The sequence below is a fragment of the Phyllobates terribilis genome, unplaced genomic scaffold (genome assembly GCF_046119375.1).
Source record: "Phyllobates terribilis strain yellow unplaced genomic scaffold, ASM4611937v1 Scaffold_11__3_contigs__length_659146591, whole genome shotgun sequence".
Lineage (NCBI taxonomy): Eukaryota > Metazoa > Chordata > Amphibia > Anura > Dendrobatidae > Phyllobates > Phyllobates terribilis.
The window spans coordinates 373413149-373439932 of NW_027362771.1; the positions used below are offsets into that span (position 1 = coordinate 373413149).

The 26784-nt window shown below is 39.5% G+C and overlaps 1 protein-coding gene across 6 annotated transcripts in view; it reads right to left on the minus strand.

Moving 5' to 3' along the window:
* The window catches only part of TJP1 (tight junction protein 1), a 486079-nt gene that overhangs the window by 232448 nt on the left and 226847 nt on the right, over positions 1-26784 (minus strand). Inside the window, exon 1 of one of the 6 annotated variants that reach the window (XM_073652937.1) lies at positions 5144-5301. The exons of the other annotated variants lie outside the window; for them this stretch is intronic. Coding sequence (XP_073509038.1) covers positions 5144-5209 — 66 coding nt within the window. The 5' untranslated portion in view covers positions 5210-5301. Of the gene's footprint in view, positions 1-5143; positions 5302-26784 lie in introns of those variants that run through there. 6 annotated transcript variants of the gene reach the window in all.

Below are 26784 nucleotides of genomic sequence, written 5' to 3' on the forward strand. Positions count from 1 at the left end.
AAATATGAGATGGCTCTGCTTTGTCTGTCCCAGTATAAACAGCAAAACTGTCCAGTAAGTTGCAGAAAACCGAAAATATTATCTTACGGCTCGTATTATCAGTGTAAAAAGCAAAATATGTAAAAAGCAGAATAAGATTTTTTTGTTTAATGGATTTTAATCATATGCTTTATATGGACACACAACATATCCTCAGGCACTTTACAAATTAAGTCATACAGACATTCTAAAATAATCAATGTAACCTAAAACCAAAAAGGACAGAGAATGTCCTCATCCATGTAAACCATAATTCTGTACCAAGAGATTTTAACAAGACCCTTACGGACCTCCTGTCAGGTTTTGTATGATCCCATATAGGAAACATTATTGCCGATTTCATTACAAACATCATCTGGCTAAGTGGAGGACAGAGCAATAGCATTACAAAATATACTGCAATGGTACAAGTACACCTTCAATATCTAAGCAGACATGGTATCAGATTTCACAATATAAAATGCATACAATGATAAATAGATCTTTTAAATCTGATGACAATGGTGTACTTAATTTGTAAACCCTTGTCAAGAAGTCTATATAATTCTGATATTGAGATAAGCATTATAGTGTATCTCTAGCAGGGCTTATAAAATACTCATTTTAATATCAGGTGGGATAACTTAAAAAAAAACAGCTATTCAGACATGTATTTTTCACAGTAAGTACACCAGGCACATCAACTCTAAAAGTATACTTAATGATGTATGCAGTTTGTATTCTCAATCTGATGATAAATCTCCTTTAATAGCAATACCAAAGCAAACATAGATTTAGTGTAACGTCTGCATGGGGCGCTTTAACTGCATTGGTTCCGCTGCATGATATGGAAAGTAAAACATACTGACCTCTACGATATTGGAAATTTGAGATCAAGAAAAAATCAAGAAGTGTTTTTACGCAAAAATATATTCATAAAAATATTTACTTTATTAGTTTATTTCAATAATAAATACAGAATCATTTATAAAAGGGTGCCTGTAGCCCAGAGGGAACTCAGCTCCAGATTGTCATATATATGCTGAATGTGTATGGTTAGAATTCATGCACATGTAAAAATACTTCCCAAATCAATGGATTAAATAAGATTACATACTCAAAAAGACAGCATGGTATTGAGAAGGTTGCACATGGCAAAAATACTGGGGTAAAAACCGCCACTTATCATTACCACAAATGCCTATCTTTATTAACAATGTGTGTAGTAAAAATGCCCATATAAACAAAGTACACTCACAAAATGCATCCAGAACCAGAAAAAAGCATGGACCAAGCCAGATACAGCTATTACAGTTTAATTATAGGAATAAAAGTAGATATATTACCTAAGGATTGAATGTACTGGTTACGTGGGTAAATACGAACTGGAGCTGCATCCCTACACCCTGACGCGCGTTTCACCGTTGTTTCTTCTGGGGGCGTGTCAAAATGGCTATATAATTTTGATATTGAAATAAGCATTATAGTGTAACTATAGCGAGGCTCATAAACTACTCATTTTAATATCAGGTGTGATAATTTAAAAAAACACAGCTATTATGACGTGTATTTTCACAGTAAGTACACCAGCCACATCACTTCTAAAAAATATATTTAATGATGTATGCAGTTTGTATTCTCAATCTGATTATAAATCCCCTTTAATTGCAATACTAAAGCAAACATAGATTTAGTGTAACGCCTGCATGGGTCACTTTAAAAGCATTGGTTCCGCTGCATGATATGGAAAGTGTTTGAGTCTGTTCCAGCATACAAAGTCATCACATGCATGGTAGCTAATTAGCATCAGTCATGGTCATATATCACACTTCATGGAGACAGTCTGATGACATCAAGATGGCTACAATGTTATTGCATGTGACATTAAGGCAAAGTTCATACAATGATGAAGGTAAGGAGGTTGAGGAACGAATTCACCAATATTCCACTATCAATGGATGTGAATATGGCAGATTTATCATATCCCTAGAACAGAACATATTATTGCCTATTAATAGTTTTTTAATGCAAAATATAAAAATAAAAGGTATTGGCCTCCCAAAAGAGTGATAGTCTGGCTACTGTAAAACCAACTTAAAGCATAAGTACCAGATGTTTTAAATCTGACTGACATTTAAAGGGAACCTATCAATCAAGTTTTTTCTTTTATTATATTTCCAATACATACAAGACCAAGCAAAAAAAGACTTCTACAGAGGCTTTCCATTCCTCAAACAAGAGCAATTTATCGGAACATATAGATGGAAGGAGACAGCTACTTCATAGACATGCAGAAAAGTAAATGGCCAGGATCGAGGCTAATTATTATATTATCTATATATGAGATTAGATAGATATATATATATATATATATATATATTAATATTATATTATGTAGCATTATTTTGGCATAACGTTTCTTAAAATGTTACAAGTGTTTGCTCAACTCAAAATTTTGCGACTTTTGTCTCTGTAAGGCCAGAACTAGTCAGCTCTGCCAATTTTTTTTAAGTGGGCAGAGTTTAGTCGTGAGTGGGCATAGCCAATGTTCTTGTAGTGGTTCATGGCAGCCGAAAGATGTGCCAAATTAATAAGAAGGTGCACACCTCTTAATGAATTTGGTGCATCTTACTTTAGCACACTCTTTCTTAAGAGTGAGTATAAAATGATGAACACGGGCCATGATGTTTGCTTGACTATGTTGCGTAGCACCTATAATGTACTACACTAGATAAGATTGAAAATAATTTTTTTAGAAGAAACATCTAAAAAAATGATATAATTATATAAGTAATTCAAAGAAGTACATCACACACATGCAGTCAGAAATTAAGAAGCACAGTCACAAAAAGGTTTACATACATAAAAATCTGCCATAAAGTAATTTATAGAGCACACGCTTTACATAGATATAAACTTTCAACATTCCAGTACCACATTAATAAAAGTACATAGCAGATAATAAAATGTGAATAATTATACAACCTCTAAATGATGGCCGCACCCTGGCTCGTTTCGCCATATGCTTTGTCAAGGGGATACCTCAATGTGATCAGGAGCCTCTTTTGAAGTTCACCGTGACTAATAATATTCAGCAATTCACATGTGGTTATTGTTTAATCACATTACAAAGTAGCATTCAAGTGAGTAAAAGTGCTAAAGCCCAAGCACTTGCTTCACAGTAGATGTCATCAGCGAGGCAACGTTTTTTCTTTTTGTCTTTTTTTTTGTGTAATACTTAATATTGTATAGAAAGCAAATAGTAGTTCTCCTTTAGTTACCCAGTGTGAACCCATCCTCATCAAAGCCAATTTCAAGGAGAATTATACAGAAAGAAAATAATCCCAGAACAATACTAAATCCCAGAATCTGGAGCAGTGTAACTGGCGATTTTTTCTCAGTTTAGAGTTATTACAGAATACATGTTATACAACAGCAGGTGGAGTAACCCTGTAGGGCTCCTTAACAAAAATGGTAGACCACAGCATGTCTCTATTCATTTTATTCCAAAAACAAATGTTAATCCTTGTTTTTATGGTAACAAAAAAATAATAATTTTGGATTCTTCAAACTACACTTACAAAACAGTAGAGAAATGACAAGTGCTGGAATTTACCTGATGTCTGCTGTACTTATTTAATATGCTAGCTTATATAGCTCCATCATACTTCACAGCGCTATACAGACCTTGTCATCACTGTCCCTATTGGGGCTCACATACTTAAAGAGGTTGCCCACTACTTTTACGTTGATGGCCTATCCTTAGGACAGGTCTTTAATGGCTGATCGGCCGGGGTCCGACAGCCGGCATCCCCGCCGATCAGTTGTTATTGGTGGTGGTCGGAAGTACTTAATTGCGGAGCTGGCCGTCTACTTGTAGTGGCCACCGCAGGGTACTACACATCTGCCTCCTATTCAAAATCAATAGGTGCAGTACCAAGCCCTGGCCACTACAGGTAGATGGCCAGCTCTGCAAGTAAGCACTTCCGGCCGGCAGCTGCTGACATCGGTATCGGCTGATCGGGGTGGGTGCTGAGTGTCGGACCCCGGCCAATCAGACATTGATGACCTATCCTGAGGATAGGCCATCAATATAAAAGTAGTGGACAACCTCTTTCATTTCCTATCAGTATGTCTTTGTTGTTCTCACTTATCATCTATGTCACTATGTCATTACTGTAAGGCTATTTTCACACGCAGCGTTTTTGCAGCTTTTTTTCTGCAGCCAAAACCTATTCTCTTGGCAGTAAAAATGAGTTCAAAACCATTTTGTTGCGTTTTGCGGCATTATTTGGTGTGTTTTTGCTGCGTTTTTAGCAGCATTTTTTGGTGACATTACATGTGTGAATTGTCTACAGTAAATATTTAATTAAGTTAGTTTTATTCACCAAAAGTGCTGAAAAAGCACAGCAAAACCCGTTTGCTGTAGTTTTTGCATTTTCTCATTGCTTTCTATGGGTGAAAAAAAAAAAAAAACGCTGCAAAAACGCTGAAAAATCACATGCTGCAGATTTCAACATCACTGCAATGCTCAAATTAAGTCTGGGGGGAAAAAAAAACAAGCGCATGCATGAGATTTCTGAAATCTCATAGCTTTTGCGGGTACTGTAAAATGCAGCTTCTTAGTTGCATAAAAAAATGCAGCGTGTGAACATCGCCTAACTGCTTCCTCAATGCATCAATACTGTCGTAAGATGCATGCATTTGGGACTCATGGCGAGGTCACATGTACTAAACGTGTTTATCTCCTTCCATTATCTCCACGTGTACCTGTACTTACTTACTGTACACAAATATATCATGGAAATTCATCCTTGCCTTCCTGCCATTCTTGCTCTTCAGGTTATTACTGTAGTTATAAGGTCACATTGTATGTTCTTAAAGGTCTATGCATGTATACGTTCTCCTTGGACAGTTTTGCTGAGATTCCCTGTATATCTATGTGACCTTGTTAATAGTTTTGCAATTACTAAGGTATTTTTAGCAAAGGTAAGAATTTCTAAGAAAATACAGTAAGAGGCTGACAAGTGTCAGACACATAGTAGAAAAGGGCCATTTAATATATGGATCAGAAGTCTACAGTGGTAGTAGACATGTGAAATATAATGAAAAAACGAGTACTTACACGAACAGGCTTCACTGCTGATAGAGAAGCAGCAGGACGGGGAAGCGGGTCTCTTTTCGCTTTCATCACGCTTGCTGTTTCTGGGCTAAGTGAGTGCAATATGTCTGCCTCATCCCTCACATCCTTGTGAGACTGGAGCACAGAGATTGCATACCACAGAGGTTAAAAAAGAGGAGTGTGTTTAAAGTTAAAACAAATCTTTAAAGCCAGTAAGCAAGGAACGCTGCAAAGTCGAGCCAAAAAGGAACATGAACTTGTTGTTGTGCTGCGCACCAGTGGGATATCCTCTCTTTTATGTGTAAGTAAGATGATTATAGACAATACTCAGAAACCGCAGGTCGCTGACTCTTCGCGTGAACCCATCTCAGGAGCTCACTGATGTGGCTGGCGCACAGGGGAAATTCCCAGCATATTAAAAAAAAATACTTTTATTGTACGCTTGGTCTTTTCTGTTCGCTTCAACACTACTGCACATTTAAAGATTTGCTTGCTACAGTCAGAGACAGAAGACAACAATGGTGCAACACAAACGTATAAATAATACTAGGAATTGATCAGGAATAATAATCAGGAATGGCCAAGCTTGAAAGTGACTTTCTGTCCTCATGTCCCATCAGGTCTACTATCGTTTCATTGACGATATTTTAATCATCTGGACGGAGTCTGAGCTACGGCTAAAGACGTTCCATCAAAACTTTAATCAATTTCATCCCACGATCAACCTAACACTCCACTACTCCTGTACAGAAATTAACTTTTTAGATACCATCAAAACAATGAAATAGAGACGTCCTTTAGCAGAAACCAATTGACCGTCCAACATACCTTAAATGGGAAAGTGTTCATCCAAAACACATAAAAAACTCTATCTACAGCCAAGCAATCAGGTACAATCGGATATGTCCCAACCCTATGGCTAGAGTCTGAGACAAACACCTTGGTGGCCTCAGAAAGACCTTTTTGAATCAGAACAATTGAGAACCAGATTACAAGAGCCACCAGAATATCAAGGAATCATCTCCTACATTACAAAACTAAACAAGAAAGCAACCGGGTGCCTCTAGTAGTCACCTACCTACAATCCAAATCTGGAGGTGCTAAGAAGAGCTGCACGGAAACTACAACCCTTACTACAAAAAGATGCCCGATTACAATCCATATTTCCAGACCCCCCCACTTCTGTTTTAGGCAGTCCCCAAATCTAAAAAGAAAGCATTGTCAGAAGCTCCCTGTCCAACAGCTACAGGATCCTTTCCCTTCAACCAGAAAAAGTGTAAAACCTGTCCATTTATAATGACCACAGACAAGATAAAGATACCCAACTCACATCAGGACTACAAGATCCCAGGTACTTTCAGCTGCATCACATCTAATGTGGTGTACTTAATTATATGTATAAAATGTCCAGCTGGGGGTCTGTATGTAGTGGAGACAGGGCAAAAATGTAGAACAAGGATGAATTCTCATCACTACCCAATAAAAGAAAAAAGAATAGATCTACCTGTAGCCAAGCATTTTTGTATCCCTAATTACAGCATCATGGACATGAAATTACTGATATTAAAAGGTAATTTCAAATTTCAGAGAGACAGAAAAATCTGGGAGCACAAATTTATGACAACCTTTGACACACTCAGTGCAGGAATGAATATGTCGCATAGATTTGTCTTTCTATATCAACTAAGGAATGTGCTCCTCAGACCATTTGGGGGCATCACAACCATGGACCATACCTCAATCACAGGACAATAAAACTTTCACACTCCTTATCTATGAACTGTTCCAATATTTACAGCGACAACTGTTTCTCACCCTTCCATAATTCTGCTTCACGTCACTTGTCTTATCTATTGCATGTGACTCTTCAGATTTTGTGTTATTCTATGACTGATGAAGAGTCTGTGTAGTAGTATCAACCACTGAGGACTCTCAAATCTTTTTTCTAAATAATACAAGTAATTTGTCATTTACAAAGTTAGAATCATATTTTTGAAATTATCTATCATTTTAGATACTGTACAGAATATATAATTGTAGTTGAGAGAGTCAAATGCAAAAATTGCAATACTTTTATTCATGGAGAAATGTAATTTAAAGGGGCATTTCTAGTATAATAAGTTATAATAAACAGTGGTATGAGAAAGTTTGGCCACCCCTGGTCAAAATTACTGTTGTTGTGAACAGTTTGGCAAGTTGAAGATGAAATGATCTCTAAAACGCCTAAAGTTAAAGATGACACATTTCCTTTGTATTTTAGAGGAAAAAAAAAATATTGTCATTTTTTACATTTTAAAAATTACAAAAAGGAAAATGGGCCGGTCACATGATCGCGGGGCGCCGATGTCTTAGCATGACAACTGGGGGTCAGATGGCCCATGGCCGGCGTTCATAGCAGATGGTGATTTTTGCTACACATAGCAGGGCTGAAGCCATGGAGACTATTAAAGCCAGTAAAAAGAAGAAAAAAAAATGTTTTTAAAAATATTAAAAAAAAAAAAGTAAAAAGTATACAAGTTCAAATCACCCCCCTTTTGCCCCATTCAAAATGAAACAATAAAAAATAAAATATACGTTTGGTATCACTGCGTTCAAAACACCAGATCTATCAAAATCTAAAAAGAATTAATTTGTTCTGTTAGTGGCGTAACAAGAAAAAATAAAAGCCAGAATTACGTTTTTTTGGTCACTGCAACACTGCAATAAAATGCAATAACAGGCGATCAAAACATCGTATCTAAGCCAAAATGGTATCAAAAACGTCAGCTTGGCATGCAAGAAAATAGCCCTCACCCAGACCCAGAACCCGAAAAATGGCACCATTTTTTTTTTTTTTACAAACTTATGAATTTTTTTTCACCACATAAGTAAAAAATAACCTAAACATTTTTGGTATCTGCGAACTCAAAATGACCTGGAGAATAATAATTGCAGGTCAGTTTTAGCATATAGTGAACATTTAAAAAAAAAATTAAAAAATTGTGAAATTGCACTTTTTTTGTAATTTCATTGCACTTGGAATTTTTTTCCTGTTTTCCAGTACACTATATGGTAAAATCAATGGTGTGGTTCAAAAGTACAACTCGTCCCGCAAAAACAAGCCCTCATACGGCCATATTGACGGAAATATAAAAAAGTTATGCCTCTGGGAAGAAGGGGAGCAAAAAACGAACATGCAAAAACGGAAAATCCCAAGGTCGTAAGGGGTTAAAGCGACCCTCTAGCCCGCGACTGAAAAGTGAGTATAAATTTCTCATGTATAGTCACCCCACCTGGTGCCATCCTTTTGCCTCTTGCAGCGACTTGGGGAGTGCATTTGTAAGTCTAAGGCTGATTTCACAAGTCCGGATATTTCCGGTACCGGAAAAAACGGTACCGGAGATATCCATGCCCTGTGTGCCCATGTGAGTTTTACGTGTGGCATCCCTGTGCAGCACGTGTGCCGCATCTGGATCACACGGACGGGCGCCTGGGAATCAGAGCTACAGTTAGCGCTGTTCCCAAGCGCCGATGCTGAACGCTGCCCTCATCATGGTTGCCTGTCGGCGCTGTGATCAGCACCAGCAGGGACCATGATGAGGGAAGTAGTAGTGTACTCTCAGAGTCCCCACCTGTAAAATTAAGAATAAAATTATAAAATCCTTATACTCACCTCTCCTAGGTGTCCCCCGCTGTCATCCATGCGACCGCTGCTGCAGAGAAGCTGGGGAGAATGAGCCGCTCCGGAGCTGCGCTCAGTGAGTGACAGGACACCGCTCCTGAGGAATGGAGGCTGTCAGTCAAGCACAGCTCTGCATGCAGATGGGCAGGACTCAGCCAGCAGCTATAACAGCGCAGGCTCCACAAAGGACAACTAATTGTCCAACTTTGGCCAGAGGGAATGGAGCTGGGCATCCCAGAATGCTAGAGTACATAACAATAACTGAATATATTATACAACTCAATAACCCTACAGTATACTGAGCCTGTGTGGGGCTGGTATCAAAAACTTTAGCATTACTAACTGCAGGAGAATCTCTAGATAGTACATAGTAGGAGGAATGCTAGGAAGGAGAAACTGTGTGTGCAATGATCCATCTTTAGACTGTATAGAAGTCTCAGGATGGTGCTTTATAGGTGTAGTGAGCATAGTGTGTGAGCTGTGGGACAGATACAGTTCTGCCTCTTGGGAAAAGTAGTCTAGAGGCAAAGTGGGAGAATTAGCAGGAAGTTCAGGATGTAAACAGTAATAGACTAAAGGAATGGCAGCAGAGGGCTGAAGGGGAGCCGGAAAGAAAAAGAAAATTGGAGATTCATTACAGGGATTGTCTGTGCCCAGAAAACTCCTTAAAAAGGGAACCTGTCACTAAGGAAACCTCCTTTTAATTAGACTGTCTCTTACAACCTCTAAAGTTAACATCTCAGCTACTGCTATTCATATACCTAATGTAAGCAAACTATTGTGCCTCTCAGCTTGATTGGCCAAGTTCTAGCATGTGACCGCATCCTCAGCACCTTTCGTTCCAATCAGTTCATAAGGTTCAGAGCATAATTGTCTAATAGATGTACCATTTAAAAAAACACTAAAACTAGAAATTATAATAAAGTAAACAAAAGACGAAATCCCACATTTCATGAGGGTTTCTGCAAGTTCATGAAGCTAACAGTCCTGTAGAAAACCTGCGGTGATTACTAGTGTTAATTTTCTTCTGATTTTCCATCAAATTGCAACGTGAGGCAAAAAGAAATAAAAGGAAAGAAGATTAAGGGGGGAATTGCAGGGATCATTTTTCTTATAATATATATATAATTTTTAATTTTTTGTATATTTTCTATGTTCACCATTCCATTTCAGGGGTTTTACTGTGGACTGATTCCTATGAAACTGGCTCCAGATTATGTACAAGTATTTGTGCTTTAGGGTTATGGAAAACAAAATGAATGGTGTAAATGCATTTGCAGGGTGCTATATATATAAATATTGGTAATGGGAAATATATATCTAGAAATACACACATATTCATTCTTATTTGTTGACTGCTCATAGAAATCTGCGCCTTCATTTACGACTCAGCTTCTCCTCGTTTCATGGTTGTAAACTAATAAATGGTCATTTAAATTCTGCCTATATTTCTAGCACCAGCCATGGTTATTTATGCCATAAATAATAATTAATTCCATAAATAATTTTCGAAATTCATGATAAATAATAACCACAGAGAACAGTTGTGAACCAGGCAAAACATAAATCTGCTCCACTGCAAGTACATTCCAGGCTTAACTCACTTCCAGTAAATCCATTTTTGATTAATATCGCCTCCACCTTTTCCAGTTAACTAACTCGCAGTAATACTGGCATCATGCGCTTTGCTGAGCTGTGAGTTCTCCGTCAGCTGGAAAAGTGAAGTCTCAAAATAATTCAGGTAATTTCATAAAGATGTTTTGTGATTTACTACACACCAGAACCTGGGGATATTAAAGCGCACAGGTCCTGGAGTTCAACGCACACACTTCACCTTCTAAACTTTGCTATAAATTCACCTTCATAATAGACAATTTACACACAACCATGGGAATCAGGCAATTTTGGTACTCCGATTCTTCAAGTCCATAGGAAACATGGAAAAAGGTTGTTTAAAAATCTATGGAAAACAATATGTCATGAATCATTTCCGCAAAGGTTCAATAAATGGATCTATCCCACTCCTATAGATTTATTAGACTGACCTTGAGGCATAAAACCTTCTACTTTCCACCAGGAATCAATAACTAGCCGTCAGGTCGGTATATGGATAAAGCTCGTAAAGGAACACGGGGTGAGAAGGTGATCTTATATGGGACCTGAATTACTTACTTGCAAAATGATATATGATAGGAGGCAATAGATTTGGAGGTGTAGTGATAAATTCCATTTGTGGCTGTAGATATATAGTCAATGATCAGATCACTTTAATTTACTAAAGTGTTAACTGTATTTTGATATACATATGTTTTACCTTCAGGATAATTCTGGATGTGGACAGGTAATTATTTCAGGTAGATCCAAGTTCTTTAGATGTCTTAAAATGACAAATGTGTGATCTACAAATAACATTGTGTCCAATGCAAAGAACTTGAATTTCTTTGCTGGATGTCAGAATAGCCTTCCAGAGCTGCTGTTTTGATGTGAACTGCCTCCTACCCTCATAGATCTTTTACTTGAGGATACTCCAAAGGTTCTCAATAGGGTTGAGGTCAGGGGAGGATTGTGGCCACACCAGGAGTTTCTCTCCTTTTATGCCTATAATAGCCAATGACTCGAAGGTATTCTTTGCAACATAAGATGGTACATTGTCACGCATGAAGATTATTTTGCTACGGATGGCACGGTCCTTCTTTTTGTACCATGGATGAAAGTGGTCAGTTAGAAACTCTATACACTTTGCCGAGGTAATTTTCACACCTTCAGTGACCCTAAAGGCCGTACCAGGTCTCTCCCCATGATTCCGGCCCAAAGCATGACACTGCCACCTCCTTGCTGACGTAGCAGCCTTGTTGGGACATCCAACAACCATCCACTACTCCATCCATCTATACCATCCATGGTTGCACGGCACGCATTAGTAAACAAGACTGTTTTAAAATTAGTGTTCATGTATGTCTGGGCCCACTAAAACCATTTCTGCTTGTGAGCACTGTTTAGAGGTGGCCGAATGGTAGATTAATTCACGACTGCAAGCCTTTGGAGTATCCTACACCTTGAGGTTCTCGGGACCCCAGAGGCACCAGCATTTTCAAATACCTGTTTGTTGCTTTATATTGGTATTTTTGAAGCTGTTAATCAGATGAATTTGTCTGGCAGAAACCTTTCTCATTATGCCTTTATCTGTACAAACTGATCTGTGCTCTGTATCAGCCACTAATCTCTTCACAGTACAAGATCACGCTTAAGTTTTCATGAAATATCTTATATTTTCATACCTTGTCCAAGGCACTGCACTATTTGACACTTTTCGGTAGCAGAGAGATCCTTTTTCTTTCCCATATTTCTTGAATCCTGTGGCCTGATTAATAATGTGGAACATCCTTCTAAAGTAGTTTTCCTTTAATTGGGCTTACCTGGCAAACTAATTATCTCAGGTGTTTGAGATTGATTTCAGTGATCCAAAGAGCCGTGAGAGACAATACCATCCATGAGTTTATTGGAAAAACAAAAAATTACATCTTTAATAAATTTATATCCAATTTGCCTCAAAACTTGGAATGCGGTGTACAAAGCCTCTAATGAGAAGGGGTCCTGGCTCATGAATAGCCACCACCCCATTCTATCTTGTAAAATATCTCAAAATCACTGCGCTTGAACAAAATAGTAAACTATCATAATATGTATTTATACTAGAGATGAGCAAACTTGATTTGTAAGACCCTGGTCCAGCAGCTATGTCAATAGTCAGTGGCCACCTGACTGAAGCCCTCGAACTGTCTGCTACCTGACGGCATTTAAAGCATCTCTTCTGATTTGAAGGCTCCATACAACGTCATCATTGTGGAGTGAGTCACGGATGATGTCACGTCGGACCAACTAATAATTCTGGCATCAATCTGGGTTTGTTATGTTTCAGTTTTTGGAAAGAATAGTTCTATCTGATGCAATTTTTCTTCCATTCCAGAAACACATAACGGAACCTGGATAGTTCCTCAGCTTTCTTTTTGTATCAGTTATGCGATGGATCAGTTTTTGACATTAGTTTCATTAGTCTGTTCCTCTAAATCGAAACAGACAAACACAATGTACAATGGCAGTGTGAACATAGCCTTAACTTCTTCATAATATTAACCCCTTCACCACCTTGGATGTATAGATATGTCCAAGGTTGTGTTCCTTTCTTTGATGCGGGTTCCAGCGCTGAGTCCGCATGTTTCCCTACACATATCAGCTGATTTGATCAGCTGTCATGTGCCTCTAACACCCGCAGGTGGATCCGAGATCCACCCGCGGCTGTTATCAAGTTAAATGCCGCTGTCAATGTCTGAGTGCGACATTTAACACGCGTGATTGCGGGGCGCTGATGGGTTGGCATGGCAGTGGGGGGCCTGCCCGTTCATAGGAGATTTACAATGACAGGATTTTTTTTCACCACTTAAATAAAAAAGAATCTATACATGTTTGGTATCTGTGCACTCGTTCTGACCTGGAGAACCGTATTGGCAGGATAGTTTTAGCATTTAGTGAACATGGTAAATAAAAACAAAACAAAAAACAATTGTGGAATTGCACTTTTTTTGCAATTTCACCGCACTTGGAATTATTTTCCTGTTTTCCAGAACACGAAATGGTAAAATCAATGGTGTAATTCAAAAGTACAACTCGTCTCGCAAAATACAAGCCCTCACATGGCTATATGACAAATAAAAAAGTTATGGCTCTGGGAAGAAGGGGGGCAAAAAACTAAAAAGCACAAAAAAGGAAAATCGCAAGGTGGTGAAGGGGTTAATATATGTTTTACAATCTTCCATGTGCTTCTCTTGAATACTTTAGATACAGTACGTCAACAGCACTTCCAATTCCACCAGTTAAAGGTGGCAACTCAACATATTCACCGGCCACTTATACACAGATACACAAGATCATAGGCATTCATGTGCTGCGCTTCGATGAAGGGCTTGTTGTCACACTATAAGCTCATCTGATCAGCCTTTATAGTCAAGGAAGGATTCAAATACAGTTTTCTCACGCGTCTGTATTTTTAGATTAGCGAGTGGCCATTAGGAGATAATGGATATGTTTTTGAGGCAGAAGAAGAAAATAAACCAGTGGATAATTGCAATGCATGCAAAGCAATGAGTGAGGTCAGTATCCAAAATAATCAAATACCAACAAATGTATCAACAACTGAAAAATCAGTAAGGCTATGTGCCCACGATGCAGAAATGCTCAGGATTTTTTCCTGAGCGTTTCTGCATCTCCCTGGCAGAAAAAACGCATGCGGATTGTACATGCGGATTGTACATGCGGATTGTACATGCGGATTGTACATGCGGATTGTACATGCGTTTTCCTGCCAGGGACATGCGGATGTGAAGCGTTCTTCACATGCATTTCCGCATGCGGGTTGACAAGCGCTTTCCAAGCGATCTTAGCATCACTTGGAAAGTGCTTGTCAACTTAGTCACACTATATAAATCCATGCAACCGGCATGGATTTATATAGTGTGACCGTAAAGAATGGTAAAAAATAAAAAAATAAATATATACTTATCTTCTGATGACCCCCCGGTGTCTTGCTTCCCTCCGTTCTCCCTTGCCAGCAGCGGTACACTGAAGGACCTGCCGACGTCAGCGTCGCGTGACCCGTCACATGACTATGACGTCAGCGCAGGTCCTTCAGTCCATCGCGATTTGCCGGCATGAAAGGACGAGTGCAGCGGGGGCCGTCAGAAGGTAAATATAATCTTTATTTTTTATTTTATTCTTTTCTTTTACAGCTTTCTATGGTACCCGGGTCCGGAGGAGAGTCTCCTCTCCTCTAGACCTGGGTACCATCTGCACATTAGAAAGCATGGAATGCGCATCTACATATACAGTGATACGGAATCCATGAGAGCTTATGCAAGTCAACGGCGGCGAAAACGCAGCACTTCCGCAAAATAATTGGTAGTGCTGCGTTTTTTTCCGCAATGATTTTCCGCAATTGGGGGACATAGCAGGCCTTATACCATGCGTTTTTTAAGCGTTTCTGCAGCGTTTTTGCCGCTGCGGAAACGCTTAAAAAACGCTTCATGGGCACACAGCCTTACACTGTCATTGGTATTCGTGGCCTTATTACTCTACATCCTGATAACCAAGGGGGTTTTCACCACCCCCTGCATTAATAAAGCATTGAATGATTGATGTTATAATAGTAATGAGCATAACATGTATTCACCTATACAGAAGACAGGTTAATGGCCTGGCATGATTACATGGAAGGCAGAAAGGAACTAAACTGCCCCCAATTTTGCAATGTGAGCATGTTTGTTGTGTTAATGGCATTTTACAGTTAGCAATGATTGTCTGGATGATCATTTTATGAACATTTTGAGTGGTAATATGCCCAGCTATCATTAGTCCTTAAAGGTGTTGGCCACTACTTTTTATTGATGGCCTATTCTGAGGATAGGTCATCGATATCTGATGGGTGGAAGTGACAAACCCAACACTGCTGCCAATCAGCTCCCACCAGCGTGGCAGGAAGTTCTCGGATGCGGCCAGAACACAGCAGCTCTGTGAGTTCTATAGTGTACTGCGGGTCCGAATGACTATGGGAGGATCTGCTGTACCCGGCCGCAGCCGCTCTAGTTTTGACGGAGCAGCGGTGTTCTGGCAACATCCGAGGACTTACAGCTACCGCCGGTAAAAGCTGATCGGCTGATAGGCCATTAATAAAAAGGTAGTGGCCAACCTCTTTAATAGTATGTATTATGTAGACATAAAACAAATCATTGCTTGTTGGCAGCACACTCTTACTAACCAGGGATATGGGGCTGATAAAATGTAAATTAAAGGAGATAAGAGGTAAAAACATGATTGTATGAATGATTGCTCATACAAAACCTTCCCTGTAATTGCAACAATAATTTGATATAATGTCAATCAGCGCTAGTTAGGGGCCATCTATCTGACTGCGTAAAATGACAGTGGTCTGTCAGTCAGTAAGAAATCTCTCTGAAATGGCATTTCTTTCCAACATATTCCCAAAGTTTGCTAACAGATGTAACAGTTTTATTCTGGGTGAGATGCCAGTATTTGTGTCTGGGCCACATTCATGCTAAGATTACCATATGATATGTTCCACTTAATATTGTCTGAGCTAAAAATTGCTTTGCATATGTCTTGTTTTAGTGCTTTAGCCCTGGGAATTTCACTTGTCAGCTGTTACACTGTAGCACTGGATAAGGAAAAAGAAAGTTCAAGAAAAGTGCAAAGAGTAATTAAAGGCATGTCCTGAAAGTATTCATTTTGTGGTCATATTGCATTACTATTTTGATACTGCGTTATCTGTGGAAATTAATTTATAGATAGATAGACAGACAGATAGATAGATCGATAGATAGATAAATACTGTAGATATACTAGATGATAGATAGATAGATAGATAGATAGATAGAGAGATAGATAATAAATAGATGATGGATAGATACCGTAGATATATGATAGATAGATATATGGATAGATAGATAGACACCGTAGATAGATAATAGATAGATGATATATGGATAGATAGATATATGGTGTGGTAGATCGCTCGCTCAGCTGCACACGAAGGTAGACACAGGTGTGCTGTCTCTTTAAATCTTTTGTTGGTTTATTATAGTGTGGCATAAACCAACATTTAGTCCATGAAAATAAACACAGCCCGCTGGGCAAAACAGGAAAACAACGCAAAATGGTAACACAAAGAACACTGTCTTTGTAGTAGCAGGGATCCGCCTGCTGAGAGTTCAGCAACTCTACATGGTTCAGGGACAAACAAACACAAGCTCCCCTCTGGAGACACTGAACTCTGAATGCCTCAGCTGGCCAAGTATTTAAACCTTTCAGACCACACCCTGGGGTGGAGATATGGTGAATGGCCTCCCACCCTTCACAATGGTCATTCACAAAAAACTGGTGCATTTAAATATGCCTGATTAACCCTCTCAGCACATACCATGAAGATGAAGACTTCCAGTTTCACATCACTGAAGCTAATAGCCTCAGTGAAACATATCTCCCTTCTGACACTCTGCCAGTGACTTTGTCACAATGGATAGATAGCTAGACACCATAGATAGATAATAGATAGATACCATAGATAGATAGATGGATAGATAGGTAGATAGATATGAGATAGATAGATGGATAGATAGATAGGTACTGTAGACTGACTAACTTCAGTTCAGCTGATTGGATGTGCACATTGCTAAATCAGTTCAAGCCAGTGTAAATTTTCCAATATTCCCATAAAAGTATATATTTTTATGAAATGTCAGAATATTTCCTCACGGCTAAGTAACATAATTTCCTCAGACTCACCAGTTTTCAGTAATAAAATCCAATCCTGCCATCCCATAGCATGCCATCTAGTAATTGGTTTACATCTTTATCCTTTAGCTAATGCCGTCCAATACATTTTCCTACTCCTGCACTTTCTGCATTATCTGGCTGTATATACATAGCGAGGGCTAAACACGGTAAATCTCGAATTAGGAGTCAGCAATCGTCACACTGTCCGTAGTAAATACAGCTCTTATGAAGATGCCAGGCAAAATCATAACACAAAGTAGATGCTTCATCCCAGAAAGGAAAACATTATTACATTCCTTATTGAAGTGACCCCCACACAATCCACAGAAAGAATGTGTGTGGGAACCTACCTACTCACCAGCCATAGCTGTCATCTCTGCTCAGGCTCACGCACAAACAAATTAGCATTTTTGGCAGCCATGAGCTCCGAGTAAACTTTTCCAGCCTACATCATTTCCTAGGACTTTTCCCTTGAATAATTAATGCATATGATGTTTTACTAGAAAGTCTTTCTATATTTAGCATTTCACCTCAATGACACCGCGCCATCACTTAACAAGGGCTGATAAAATAACACTGCAGCAATCTAAGGACAAGAGCTCATTCCAAGGGCCATTAGGTTGCGGCTGCAGCAGTGGTAGGACGCCATCTGTCCGCATTGGAGAGCTTTCTGATGCTCCTGACATTGTGTGTATCATGGCATGCCACATACATGAGCAAAAATGTGCTAATAATATCATGTGGACTGAATAATACAGAATATTTCTACATAAAGTCATTTGAAATAAGCAGTTTGCCAATAAAAAGTAAAGCATGTGGTTCTCATTACAGAGCCACACAACCAGGGGTCTAGGGGGCTTTATATACAGTAGGTGGAATTCACTGGGTGGGTTTTTGGCCACTGTCAGAGCAGTCCTGTCTATCTGCAATCTCTTAGTGAATCAGCAAAACTGAGTGAGAACCTGGCTTTGCATTGCTGATATACTAGAGATCAGCAGACGGGGCAGACACTGTGCCACCTACTACCAGCTCAGCCAGTATGCAGAGGCAGTATTCAGCTTCCTTACCCAGTTTAGAATCATGTTGTCACTCGTATAACAACATATGGCCTTATAAACATATACCTACATTTTTCTACCTTTTTTCTCTAATAATTTATTTCACCCAGGTTCCAAAAATAGAATAATTCCAACTTATCTGGTAATGATCCACAGCCAGCCAAATGACATTACCATACCTTTGCATTTACCACTATAGTATTTTTATTTTCTGAATATATTTCCCAGCTCATTACTTTGCAGTTTTGGTATTGAACCTGGTGTTAATTACTAACTAAGTATACTTCTTATCTGCTAAGACACATCTATGTCTCCATCATATGACTTATTGCCACATCATCTGGCCAGTGCCCAACATCTTCCTGACAAAGTATGGGTGGAAGAGCAGAGAACAGACCCACCCCCCAAAACAGACGTCAATTTAGGGGGCGGGCCTCTGCACTCCGCATTCTCTCCTTACAATGCATACTGGCAGTGCGCTCTGTTGCCAGCTCATTACTTCTCATTAGCTGGTGAGGGAGCGCACTGTCACTGTGCTTTGAGAATACTGCACAGTAAGAAGAGAACTTGGACTGAACATATGTCGGAATTGACAACTGATGCATGCTCAGTAGAGCAGGGACTAGCCCATCTCCTGAAACGGACTTCAATGATGACACTTCGTTTCAGAGGGGACAGAAGCTATGGCAGTGATCGCAGTCTCTGCACCCTGATGACGTCCCATTTCAGTATCCTACCATGCACTGAGGATTATAGTTTAAGAGCACCCCTTTAATGGCTCATATGTAATAATTAGTAATAGCATTTAGTGTAGAAAACTGATATCATGATACTGTATATATTATGGTTCATTTCTAAATATTCCTAATTGCCTGTGACTAAAATATACAACAAGCTGCGCATTTAATTAATATATTTGAATTTTGAAACCAGTTGGAGTCAATATATTTCTAACAACCCCAACTCCACCCAAAACTTTCTCAACTCCAGGACTCCAAACCCACAGCCCTGCCTTCCGCAGTTGTTGTTGGGAATAATTTTGAAATCTTTTGGATTTAGCGTAGTACCATGCATATATTAGAGGATTTACAATAGACAATTGTCATCTAAGGGAAGGCTCGGGCACAGCCAGATATGATTCATAAGCCTTCTTGTAATCACAAGATTTCTATTCAGCATAATACGGCAGGATGTTGGGAAAGTGTGCTGTCATATATCCCATGCCATTATTCGGTCAGAAGGCTGCATAACGTTCCCTGCATTGTGTTTTGATCTATACATGTACATGTCGTCTAAAGGCATGTCCCTTATCCATAAATCTCCTGTGCATTGAGCAATGAACCCTGCAGCAGGCGGTGAGCAATGGATTGTGCTGGTAGTCTGCTGGAACTACAGGTTTGAGATCATAAGGAAGACAAATGAAGGATTACATCATTCTGCTGACACAGAAGTCTGCAGACAGACTCAGGCCCTGGGATGGGGATTTATGCTATGGGTTTGCCAAAGAGAAGCTTTCAACAGATGATCAGTTAGGTCTTTCTTTGGCCAGGTTCTAGGATAAGGCTTATAAATAAAGGAGGAAACAACTATTAATATATAAATACTCTAATAAATGCTATCAGCTTAAGAACTTTGACAGCAGTTCATTTTTTGCTCTATGTTATGATGGGATTTTATATTTTCCCTTTATACCCAGATGTAAAGAAGGCAGTAAAAAGTCTCTTCTAGGAGATGTAAAAGAGTTATTTTCATAAAATATCTTAAATAGTTACCAATATAAAGTCAATTGTACTCCAGCGCCAGTATAAGGCCACGGCCCCACTATCAGTATTCGGTCAGTATTTTTTCTCAGGAGTGGGAGCCAAAACCAGGTGAGGAACAATCAGAGAAAAGGTATAATAGAAACAAGTCACCAATTCTGCATTTATCACCCACTCCTGGTTTTGGCTCCCACTCCTGAGAAAAAATACTGATGGAATACTGACCAAATACTGATACTGGGGCCGTGGCATAAAGAATATAGTGGTGGTAGAGTTCTGTCCTAGTGACACCAAGCTGCGCTTTCAAGTGACAAAACCATATGGCTGCATCATATCTATGCCCCAGCACCACTGGAATTAATGGCTTTTATAACTTAATTATAACTTAAACTGACCCTTGTTTTCTTTTTTATTCCCTTCTGTTTATCGATTGCCATCATATTTTCCAGTCCTGCAAATAGAATGTATCGGCCTGGGAATCTAAGAAAGGCTGAGTTAAGACGAGAATAGGAAAAATTGTCCAATTTACTTTAAGAGAAAGTGACGATTTTTCATCACTACATTGTTCCATATATCATCTGTATGACATCGGTATAGCATCTGTTTTATACATCAAAAATGACAAAAAAATAAATGGCCAAATGCAGTTCCCTATGTTTTTAATTGCAATGAATGCATTGAAAACAGGTGCCATATCGATTTTTTTAGGCACCAATTCCGTTTAATAGGCAAGTCTGTCTGAAAAAGACAAACAAACCATGATCAGAGAAGTGCATGCTGCTGTTTTTTACATGCAGATCATCAGATCAGAACTGCTCCATTGACTTGCATTGGTCTGTGTGTGCTAGCTGTATGGGCACGGATTGCATAGGAATCAAAAATACACTTGTATGAAAGAGCCCTCACTCACTATGGGGATGAGGGGGCATGTTTGAGTTGGACACTCTTGACTCATTAACAGACGCATGCGCCATGCAGCAAATCTTACTACAGTCACTGACTAGAGTAAGATTTCTGGTGTGAGGAATGCTACAGCTCATCATTAATTAGACAAGTTGTGGCATCACGCCCTCATCCAGCACCACCGCTGCCCATTTTGACACAGCTGGGAAAAACTGTCATGAAAACACCAGAAGTCGCAAGGCTAAATTTTTGTGCAACTCCAAGTTGCACAAAAATTTTCCAACTTTTCAAAGCAATTTACACCAGAATTCGGGCAAAATTGCTTTTATGAATCGGGGCCTGTGACTTTTACATATACAATTTTCACAGGGACTTCTGCTTTATAATTCATTCCTCTCCAGGACTCAAAAATAGATAACAATGTGAAATTGTGAAACAGGACAACTTCTTGTTAAAGACCACCATAACGTGAAAAAGTAACATTTCTCTGTCTCAAAAAAACAACTAAAACAGGATAATACTCTCGACAAAACAGGGCTAGGCTAGGCTAGACCTAGGGCTCACTTACACATCTATTTTGGCTGAACGTATGCTGTCAGCACACTTACAAACTATATTCTATGGCGCTATTCAGGTGTATTTTTTTTTGTAGACAGATGGGCCAAATAAAACAAATGTAGACATGCCCTATTTTGATATGCAATTTGGTAAAAAAATAAAGAAATATGAAAAAAAAAGCACAGCACATGGCTACCATCCACGTTACATCAGTGAGCTGTCAGTGGTTGTTAGAAGGAGCTTCAGCAACCTCCATCGCTTTTTCACTGGTTGCAAAGAGAAGTTGGGGAAACTTCCATCCATGATGCATACTATATAGTATAAAAATGGCTGATGCACAAATGGTAAAAGCAAACACCTACCAAAAATGGTTGAAAGTTGGATCCAACAAACTGATGAAAATTGGTCTGTTTTTTTGCGGACAAGTAAATAATTGACATGTGAATCCAGCCTTACATTATCCTGTACTAAGAGCCTAATAGTACGCCATCAACACCTAATGGTCAAAAAATGGCAGCAATAGGCCTTATATGTTTGACAGAGGAGAAATCTGTATTCCTCTGTATAATATTTATTGAATTGGGGCCTCAAAGAAGTATTAAGAAGTATTAAGACTTCCATATATGTTAAAGTTGCCTGAAACTGCTAATTTCAGGGGAGAGAAGGATCAAACAGTGGTGTCTCCTCTCCCTATACAGAATGCATGCAAGCTTAACCAAGCATGCATGTGTAGGGGCAGGTCAGGAGAATTTGAAGGACAACAATTTGGTATGTATCGCCACCTTAAAGGGTTTAACCAGATGTATAAAATTGATAGCCTATCCAAAGTATAGGTAATCAATATCAGATAGGTTAAGGTCTGAAACCTGGCACCCCCACAGATCAGCTCTAAACTAGGAGCTTATTTGCAATTTTTCAGCAGTGGCCCCTACACACTAAATAAAGCAGTGGCATTCAGCGTCATTCATACTTATATCTAGCCATTTTCAGAGCTAATAACAGCTGCTCAGCGGGAACACTGCGAATCGGACCCCCACCAATATAATATTGACGACTTATACTAAGGATTGGTCATCAATAGTGATGAGCGAGAGTGTATTGTTAATCCTTTTGACAAGCACGCCCGGGTGCTTGCCGAGTATTTGCGACGTGCTCAGCATCTATGTTAGTGTCGCCGCGGCTGCATGTGTCACATCTGTTAGGCAATCCCTGCATGTGTCACAGCTGTCTAAAAGCGACACTAACATAGATGGCGAGCACCCGAGCGTGCTCGCCAAAAGGGTTAACAATACACGCTCGCTCATCACTAGTTATCAATATTAAATGTTCGGACAACCCCTATAAAGTTGTGCAGTAGCCCTTTAACTTTAGACTTTAGACTCGAATATTTAAAAAAAAATCTTATTCTCCAGAATACGGATTTTTTTCACAATTAGCGTAGCACTAATTCATCAAAATAACGACCAAATGTCTGCCATTTTATTAAAATGTAGAGGGCCAGCAAAAGATTAAAAATTAAATTAATTAATAATTATTTCACCACTCACCTGTCCCACTTCCCTTAGGGCCCTCAGTCCAGTCCTCTGCGCCTCTTCTTTTGGCTTCCCCCGTCGCACACATCTTTTCCGGCCTGCTTCACTAAGGGGTGCGGCTTCTGTCTGACTACACCTCCGACGTCCCTGTGCGCTGTGCCATTGTGGCGCTCGTCGTGAAGTCACAACGTTATGACGTACGTAGACCCCAAGGGGCACATGTAGTAGTGTTATGACAGGTGAGCGGCGAAGTTATTTTTTTTACATCCTACGTTTATTATGTTCTGGGGTCTGGCGAGAGTAACTTCGATGTGATAAATGAGTGTGATTTCCCAAATTCTAATCTGTCTGATCCGCTCATCTCTACTAGTAACCCACCTTTTATCCTTTTATACGAACTTCTAGAAAAATGGAGCAAATAACTTGTGTTAAACAATGACAAGTTTATGGCATGTACTAGATTCTATATAATAACAGTATTACTCATACAGGCATTCACAACTGGCACATTATTATCAATGTAAGCGTCGGCCTATGGAACGAGAGCACGGACATCTGAATCAGCACCCGGCCACCCACTTCCGGCTGATGAGGAATACAGACTGCATTATCTGTATGCCGATGAGCAGAGGCTCCGGTGAGAGGCTGCTGTGGTGAGGGATGGGGTGGAGGACACCAATGCTTGCACAATATTAGTCATCCCGGTTTCTATGAGAATAAACAGCCTCTCCTTCCTCTTGCAGATGTTTACTTTGTAACTCCACCTTCTCCTGTTAATCTTATCCATGAACATCACCATTAACCCCTCTGGGAAGAGTCACGTGATAACAACCGGGATAATGAATGGGTGTGATGAATTTAATTATTCTGCTGCGTCATGAGATATGCTGGGAAGAGTTGATTATATCGTTTTCCAGTTTCAGAAAATAAACTTTATTCTTTGTTTATTGAAAAATGATATCACTTTTTATACACTTTTTTTTTATAAATTCAAATCAGTTTTTACGATCTGTGTTTGCGTCAGGTTCACGTGGAGAGATTAGAGGCATGCGCTAGTTTCACCCAATATACAGACCAGGTTAGTAGATAGTAGGCAGCTCCTGCCCCTGTCCGCTATGTGCAGGATCACACAGAGCAAGTCACATCTGGAATTAGCAGACATGAATGGTCCGCAAGGTTTATTGCTTGTCTGACCTTAGGCCGGCTTTTCACCAGCCGACTGGCAGCGTTACATGACTGCCAATCTACAATATGTTTGCCGATTGGATGTCTTTTATTCTATTTACAAAGGCAGACCGAACTTCAGATTCACACAGAATGATCAGTAATAAATCACTCAGTGCACATAAGCTTCCATTGTTCTTGACAGCATCGGTCCTGTTTACACAGGACGATGTGCTGCCGAGAACGATGATCTGTTACATAAGCCAAAAGATCATTTTCCCAGACAAACGAGTGTTTTTCTCATCCATCGGGTGAACGGACTTCACATTTATTGGGAAAGCAGTGTGGCTAGGAATGAGGGTTCACAATAATCGCACAGTTTAAACTCACCTTTAGCCTAAGGCTATGTTCACATTAAGGCTATGTTCACATTAAGTTTAGGTTACTGTCAGTGGCTTACATCTGAAACTGACAGGCTATTGACTTTAATGATTCAAATGGAGTCAAATTGGACTCTGTCGAACATCATTTTCTGCGGTATCCACCTATTTGAAGCAGGCAGCAAAGCACAGTCAACCACGTGAACATAACCTGTAATCAGACATGAAGTTTTTGTGATTGTCAAATACAAAAGTGAAATAAAATCAGTTTTTACTTTATTCCATTGTCCTGGGTCAATGTGGCCATACTGGAAAGCTTTTGCAGCCAATTACCCACCCAGTTGCGGAATTAGTATATTGAAAAAAGTGAAAAGTCAAGACCACTGTGGGTCTGGTGCCAAATACTCAAGATATTATCAGCAGGTCCAGGAATTAAAGAGCAAGAAAAATCGTTTTGATGAAGTTTAAAAAAAACAACACACAACAGCAATATATTTCAAGGCTAGTTCTGACACTTCCTCAGATTACAAGAGGGAAAAACTGCACATCCGATTCCAGCCTATAGCAGATCATTAATGAAAGGGTCATGATGAAGAATGGCCCTAAAAGGTGTCATTAGGCTACAATGATTATAAGAAGGAACTGCAACACCCATGACTGCCTATCGCAATTAACCAACCAGTGAGTAATATTAGAACAGGGCAATATTCTAATGGATTACACAACCAAAATATTTAACAGATTTACAGCACGGAGCCAGTGATTGAGGTTTTACACATTGACGGCTTGGAAGACATCTGTGGCCTTACAATTGCATAATGAAAATTCTTCGGACTGTACTGTGATGATAGAAGTGAATCAGTGGGGTCTTTTGCTGGAAGTGAACAATGACAGCCACTAATTTTATACAATATACAGTAAAGAATGGAGATTTAAACATATATACTACCGCTCAAAAGTTTGGGGTCACCCAGACAATTTTGTTTTTCCATGAAAACTCATACTTTTATTTATCAAATGAGTTGCAAAATGAATAGAAAATATAGTCCAGACATTGACAAGGTTAGAAATAATGATTTTTATTAGAAAGAATAATTTTCTCCTTCAAACTTTGCTTTCGTCAAAGAATGCTCCCTTTCCAGCAATTACAGCATTGCAGACCTTTGGCATTCTAGCTGTTAATTTGCTGAGGCAATCTTGAGAAATTTCACCCCATGCCTCCTGAAGCCCCTCCCACAAGTTGGATTGGCTTGATGGGCACTTTTTGCGTACCATACGGTCAAGCTGCTCTCACAACAGCTCAATGGGGTTGAGATCTGGTGACTGCGCTGGCTATTCCATTACAGATAGAATACCAGCTGCCTGCTTCTTCCCTAAATAGTTCATGCATAATTTGGAGGTGTGTTTTGGGTCATTGTCCTGTTGTAGGATGAAATTGGCTCCAAACAAGCGCTGTCCACAGGGTATGGCATGGCGTTGCAAAATGGAGTGATAGCCTTCCTTATTCAAAATCCCATTTACCTTGTACAAATCTTCCACTTTACCAGCACCAAAGCAACCCCAGATCATCACATTACCTCCACCATGCTTGACAGATGGCATCAGGCACTCTTCCAGCATATTTTCAGTTGTTCTGCGTCTCACAAATGTTCTTCTGTGTGATCCAAACACCTCAAACTTTGATTCATCTGTCCATAAAACTTTTTTCCAATCTTCCTCTGTCCAATGTCTGTGTTCTTTTGCCCATATTAATCTTTTCCTTTTATTAGCCAGTCTCAGATATGGCTTTTTCTTTGCCACTTTGCCCTGAAGGCCAGCATCCCAGAGTCGCCTCTTCACTGTAGACGTTGACACTGGCGTTTTGCGTGTACTATTTAATGAAGCTGCCAGTTGAGGAGCTGTGAGGCGTCGATTTCTCAAACTAGAGACTCTAATGTACTCATCTTGTTGCTCAGTTGTGCAGCGGGGCCTTCCACTTCTCTTTCTACTCTGGTTAGAGCCTGTTTGTGCTCTCCTCTGAAGGGAGTAGTACACACCATTCTAGGAAATGTTTAGTTTCTTGGCAATTTCTCACATGGATAGCCTTAATTTCTAAGAACAAGAATAGACTGTCGAGTTTCACATGAAAGTTCTCTTTTTCTGGCCATTTTGAGAGTTTCATAGAACAAACAAATGTAATGCTCCAGATTCTCAACTAGCTCAAAGAAAGGTCAATTTTATAGCTTGTCAAATCAGCCAACCGTTTTCAGCTGGGCTAACATACTTGTGCAAGGGTTTTCCAGGAT